This window comes from Dromiciops gliroides, chromosome 5 (assembly GCF_019393635.1).
Source record: "Dromiciops gliroides isolate mDroGli1 chromosome 5, mDroGli1.pri, whole genome shotgun sequence".
NCBI lineage: Eukaryota > Metazoa > Chordata > Mammalia > Microbiotheria > Microbiotheriidae > Dromiciops > Dromiciops gliroides.
The window spans coordinates 224,250,692-224,257,217 of NC_057865.1; the positions used below are offsets into that span (position 1 = coordinate 224,250,692).

The 6,526-nt window shown below is 37.4% G+C and overlaps 1 protein-coding gene across 1 annotated transcript; it reads left to right on the top strand.

The window, feature by feature from the left end:
• Positions 1 to 3,624: 3,624 nt before the first annotated feature.
• LOC122729326 (olfactory receptor 6C2-like) lies at positions 3,625 to 4,578 on the top strand. The gene has a single exon (XM_043968150.1). The coding sequence runs from the start codon at positions 3,640 to 3,642 to the stop codon at positions 4,576 to 4,578; it is 939 nt and encodes a 312-aa protein (XP_043824085.1). The 5' UTR covers positions 3,625 to 3,639.
• The last annotated feature ends 1,948 nt before the right edge of the window (positions 4,579 to 6,526 follow it).

Consider the following 6,526-nt stretch of genomic DNA (forward strand, 5'->3'; position numbering starts at 1 on the left):
TTTGGTTTTTTTGGTGGGGCAATGAGGGCTAAGTGACTTGCCCAGGGTCACACAGCTAGTAAGTGTCAAGTGTCTGAGGTCACATTTGAACTCAGGTCCTCCTGAATCCAGGGCCAGTGATTTATCCACCACACCACCTAGCTGCCCCCCATTATCTGGTTTGGATGATAAATTTAAATAGCATGAACGAACCCAAAAGAAAAGTTGCTAAGTGATGGTGCTAAGAGGAGAGTCTAAAAGTAGTGATTAAGAGAAAGGACTATTTCAACTTTCCCACCATGAGTCAGGAAGTTTCCTGCTGAGGAAACTCTATCAATGGAGATCAGGAGTGTGCCTAAAAGTACAACTGACACTGGACAGTGTGGCAAGCTAAGCAGTCTTATCAGAAAAGATCCAGGTCTCAGTGAAGGTCAGAAAACAAAGACTGGGAAAGAAAAAGGTTTAAGATAAAAGCAAATGTGTTATATGGAACAGATATTACAGAGAATACTGCAGAAGGGGCAGGTAGAACCTGAGTAGGACACTGAGCATTAGGGGAGTAGAGAGGACAAGGGTTGAGGGGACACGAGTAAGGGAGTGGCAAGTTGAGGACAGAGAATGGAGTTTGTACATTGGCATTCAGGGATACAGAATCACTGTGATGGGTAAAGCATAATGGAGTGAAAATGTGCTAACCATTGAGGAATGAGTCCAGGCAGAAGTTGGAGAAAAATCCTTTGAAGATTAGACTGATCAAGATCCTCCCTCTAGATCCCACATTGTGAGAATCCAATTTTATATTCAAGTGCAGAGTTGATGGGCTGAGTGGAAACAGCATGGCTGAATATGTACAGGGAGTGGTAGATTACAGATAGATATATATCAAGAGGACAGTTGATGAGGTAAGTTAGGAGTGGTAGAGAAAAAAAAGGTAATTACAAGTTATGAAACATTGATAATACCTAAGATTTCATTCCTATAGGGAGCTTTCTGGTGCAGAAACTCCCTCTTTCAGTGAAAATTAGCCATTGTTCTGCAACCTAGAGTTGTAGAGAGTTACCTGGGACACTGAGAGGTTAAGTGAATTGGCCATAGCTTCAAAATATGTGTCATAGAAAAGGCTTAAATGTAGGTTGTCTTGAACCCAGTGCCAGCTCTCTATCTACTACAGCACTCTGCCTTTTAATCAGCAACATCTCCACCCTAATGATCAATGATCTTTATATTAATATTATTAACAATATTAATGAATCATAGTGCCCATTGACCCATCAGTTATCAAAAGATTAAGAACTTTGTCATCAAAAAGGAAGAGGAAGACTGATAATTATTCTAATAGCACATAAAAAATGAGCTGAACAATTTATATAAATACTTGAGGGGGGAACATAATGTTTCATTGAGCAATAGTAAAAGCTAGCAATAGCTACAAACTACTGGATTTGTCTAATATCACCAAATTACTTCTAGATGGAATTCATGAAACTTCTGAGATCAATGAATGGAACCAGAAGGTCCTCCACAAACCACATCCACACAGATTCAAACAATAATATATCAACAAAGAAATGTCAAAGAGCCAAGTCAAGCAGATTTGTTTACAGAAAGCAAGTTCATGGTCATGATACAAAATCAGGTCATTACTACCAAATAAAACATAAAGTTCATCTTAAGGGGCCCAGACTAAACTGTTCAATCCAGACTTTGCAAGGAAATGATAGAAACAGCAATAAATTATTTCATATTGCAAAAAGGTATTACCTATTGAAGATCCATAAAATAAATAATCATGTTGCCAGAATTATATATGAGATGCTTGCTGTTTTTCATGAACTGACAAACAATAAATTTTTATGCTAGGAATACAAATATCAAAATATCCTTTGGCATGTAACAAATAAACCATACTAGAAGCAGAGCTTTATTACAACTAAGATTATGCCCTAATCACCTGCTACATGTGAGTATTCTGACCAAAGGAAAGTGGATTTCTTGAAATAATGCTCTGGAAAAACCAGGCTTTGAAAAGTCACATTGCAATTCAAAAAGAACTATTTGAGTATGCCTTAAAACCAAATCACTCTGGCTCTAACTGATTGGTCAATAATAAGTCCCAGCCCAAGCCTGGCTTGCTCATTATTTGAGTTCTGATGGCTCAGAGTAACTGTAAATAGCAACTGTTTCTGTTTATCTTCCAGATCACCTTTTTTCCGAGGTGCCTTCTTTGCCTCGTTTCTTCCCTAGTCTTAATCACCAAATGGGCTCTGCCTCAGACAAACTGACACCTGGGAAAGACCATAGCTTAAAAACGCCAAGATCTCCCACTGCATCCAGGGCCATCATCAATTGTTGTGATCTATGTCTTGCCACTAGACTCCAATGACTTCAGGAGAGAGTGAAGCTGATGGCTTTGTACAGCTCTGCTTCACTTAAATCCAATTCACTTGTAAATCAAGACATCATCCTCCTTATGACATTGGTCCTCTTTCAGAATGAAGGACAAACAACAACAATCACATTACCTAAAAAAACTTAAGAACGATGTCTGCAATAGATGTTGCCCTACTGAATTATTGGTTGTTGTAGTTGCTCTTGTTGTTGTTTGTCCTTCATTTGTAGTTCTTCAGCCATTCCTTTATCTCCTTATTTGTGGGAAGTATTTTGTAATTGTGTTCCTATGGTATCTGGTATTGTCTTGGATGATGTGATTTTTGCTATTTTTTTGTTATTGACCTGATCAATTATACCGACAGTTTTCCTAATAGTGAACCAGTTTTGCATTCCAGGTATAAAACCCACCTGGTCACAGTATGTGATCTCTCTGATATATTGCTTTAATTTCTTTGTGAGAATTTTTATTTAATGTGTTTTGCATCAATATGCATTAGGGAAATTGGTCTATAGTTTTCTTTCTAATTTTACTTTTTATGATTTAGCTATCAAAGCCATAATTTGTGTCATAGAAGGAATTTGTTTGGACTCCTTATCTGCCTATTTTTCTGAAATGGTTTTATAGTTGGGTAGAATTCACTTGTAAGTCATTCTTGTCCTGGGGATTTTTTCATTAGTAGCTCATTGTTTGCTTTGTTCAATTTCTTTTCTTTTCTTTTGTTTGTTTGTTTTGTGTTTTTTGCAGGGCAATGAGGGTTAAGTGACTTGCTCAGGGTCACACAGCTAGTAAGTGTCAAGTGTCTGAGGTCAGATTTGAACTCAGATCCTTCTGAATCCAGGGCCAGTGGTTTATCCACTACACCACCTAGCTGCCCCCTGTTCAATTTCTTTTTCTAAGAAAGGGTTACTTAAGCATTCCGTTCTTATGTATTAAATGAAAATTGATGAAAAGATTGTTCAGGGGCTTGAAATGCAAATGGCATTAGCTATAAAGAGATATAGAATGAATAGATGTAGAGAATCTAGATAAGAGGACAGGATATTTTTTAAAGAATCTTTAAACAAAATGGCTACTTATTCTCCCTAATTTATATCTGAGATGCTCAAGTCAACAAATCAGTAATGTTAGTTTTCATCAAGTAAAATGAAGGTCCAGCAACAACTTGGATGGCTTTCCCCTCCAATTGCCAGGACTAAGATCCATTTTGTCACCTTCAGAGATCTAATTTCTCTCTTTTTGTTTACACACAGCTCCATCAGAAGTCAGGAATGAGAAACCATACAGAGATAACATTATTTATCCTTAGAGGACTAACAGAGGATCCCCAGCTCAAGGTTCTGGTTTTCATCTTTCTCTTTTTCACATATGTTGTGACTATCATTGGGAACCTCATCATCATCATCCTCACCTTCATGGACGCCCAACTTAAGATACCCATGTACTTTTTCCTCCGAAACTTTTCCTTTATAGAAGTGGCATTCACAACTGCTTATATCCCCAGATATCTCTACAGCTTGTCAACTGGTGACAACACCATTACTTATAATGGATGCTTTGCCCAAATATTTTTTGTCATCCTTCTTGGGACAACAGAATTTTTTCTTCTGGCTACCATGTCCTATGATCGCTATGTGGCCATCTGCAAACCTCTGCACTACACAACCATCATGAACAGCAGAGTCTGTAACCACCTCCTCCTAAGTTGTTGGATAGCTGGATTGATGATGATCCTCCCACCAATTAGTCTGGGCCTCCAGATGGAATTCTGTGACTCCAATGTTATTGATCATTTTGGTTGTGAGGCCTTTCCCATAATAAAGATTGCATGCTCAGACACAAAATTCATAGAGAAGATGGTTTTGATCTTTGCTGTGGTGATACTCATTGTCACCTTATTCTTGGTGGTTTTGTCCTATGCATACATTATCAGGACAGTTCTCAGATTCCCCTCAGTTCAGCAAAGGACAAAGGCTTTTTCCACTTGTTCCTCCCACATGATTGTTGTCTCCATCACCTATGGTGGCTGCATCTTCATCTACATTAAACCATCTGCAAAAGAAGGAGTAGCCTTGAATAAGGTGGTGTCAGTGCTTGTAACTTCAGTGGCCCCTGTTATGAACCCCTTAATTTATGCCCTAAGAAACAAGCAAGTGATACAAGCCTTTAAGGACTTAGCCAAAAAGATTTTCTTCCTCTCAAAGCAATAAACAACTATTTACTTAAGGACACCTAGTGGTAAGAGAAAATCAAAATAACTTTTACTATCTGTCCTGCATTCTATAATCCTTTTTCATTTCCCTTGCTAATCACCCTTAACCACAGTCCAGTCCTTGTAACCTTCTCATACTTCCTTTCTCTTTTTTTGGTTTTTTGTTTTTGTTTTTTGTTTCCTTTTTCTTAGATTGGGAATCCTCTCAACTCCCAAATAATAAGGATTTCTCCTGACACTCTCCCATTATCAGGTTTTGCCCTGACATACCACCTCACTCTCTATACCAGTCTGCAAAACCAACCTTTCCCCAACTACATTCACTGAAATAAATTTATTTCCCTTCCCCAAGATAATATATGGGGAGCTCTTATTTGGTACAGTTCTGCTATCTTAGAAGCCATCTAGTCCAGTCCCTTCGTCACTTTTTCATTCTTCTTGCTGATATGCATAAGTGTTGCCAATATTCCTTACCTTTCTTCTTTTTCTTCACTTTCCCTGCCCTAACACTTAATTCCATATTTTCCTTCCATACATTTAGACTCCTTATTCCTTCTGTCTGGTTACATATGATCTATTTTCTGGCCAGGTAACAGACCAACATGATTTCCCTAACCAATTTGAAGCAAACTGCTTCTCTTCAGATCTTCTCCAGCACTATAATTGTAATTTTCCCATGCAGTTAAGCACTCATTTTGTCCTCATTTGTATTACAGTCATTTCTATACCTGTCTTTTTCTCTCCAACTTGATTGAGAGCTAGTGGAAGACAAAGACTGTTCATCTGCAACACAGTGCTTTGTACAAAGTAAGCTGTTGATATATTTTATTGAGTTTCATTGGCCAGTGGGAGGAAAGACACATCGTTTTCATCATTAGGGTAGGAGGGCAAGACATTCAGAAGGGAAGACTAAATGGGATTCTAGAAAAAAATCAGTAAGTTCTATTCAGTTGGAGAATTCAAATGACCAGTAGTGCTTCACCAAGCTTCAGAAGCATAAAATCAAGTTCTGAATTAAAGAAAAATAAAAATGGAGGGGGCTTAATACAAAAGCATTATATTGTGGAAGAGACAAACTTTATATGTGAGTGGATTAAGAAATAGTATAAGAAAATAAGGGGCAGCTAGGTGGCACAGTGGATAGAGTACCCGCCCTGGATTCAGGAGTACCTGAGTTCAAATCCGACCTCAGACACTTGACAACTTACTAGCTGTGTGACCCTGGGCAAGTCACTTAACCCCCATTGCCCCGCAAAAGAAAAGAAAGAAAATAAAACAGCAATTTGCTGCATATGGGAAATGTTAAAAAAATAAAGAATGAAAAGGAGCTGGAAAAAAAGCTTTCTCAACATAATGCAATTCCAAAATTTCAGCAGCTTCATTTTTGACTTCAGATTAGAAAACAATAAAAATTCACAAGATCAAGAGAGATAAAGCAGAAAATTAAACTACGCATTAAGGCATCACAATGAAAGAATCTGGTTTAAAAAATATGTACCAAGGGGCAGCTAGGTTGTGCAGTGGATAGAGCACCGGCCCTGGATTCGGGAGTACCTGAGTTCAAATCCAGCCTCAGACACTTAACAATTACTAGCTGTGTGACCCTGGGCAAGTCACTTAATCCCAATTGCCTCACCAAAAAAAAAAAAAAATGTACCAAATGGCATGTTATTGATGTCAAAAATTAAATGATAACTGTATTAAAAAAATATATATTGTAACACAATAATTGTAGATTTTAATATTTTTCTCTAAAAACTAAATAAATCTAAAAGAAAAAATAAAACAGAGCTAAATAAATAATGGATTTGAAAGATTTGCATTGTCTTCTGAATGTTAAAGATGATACCTATTAATGAGTATCCTGTATGAAAACTGATCATTTAAAAATAATTCTCAAAGATAGACAGAATATATGTTATATACCAAAACCCATTAAATAGCAA

Bases quoted from the DNA above. Each gene is read 5' to 3' on its own strand.
- LOC122729326 (XM_043968150.1), top strand. From the start codon at position 3,640: ATGAGAAACCATACAGAGATAACATTATTTATCCTTAGAGGACTAACA.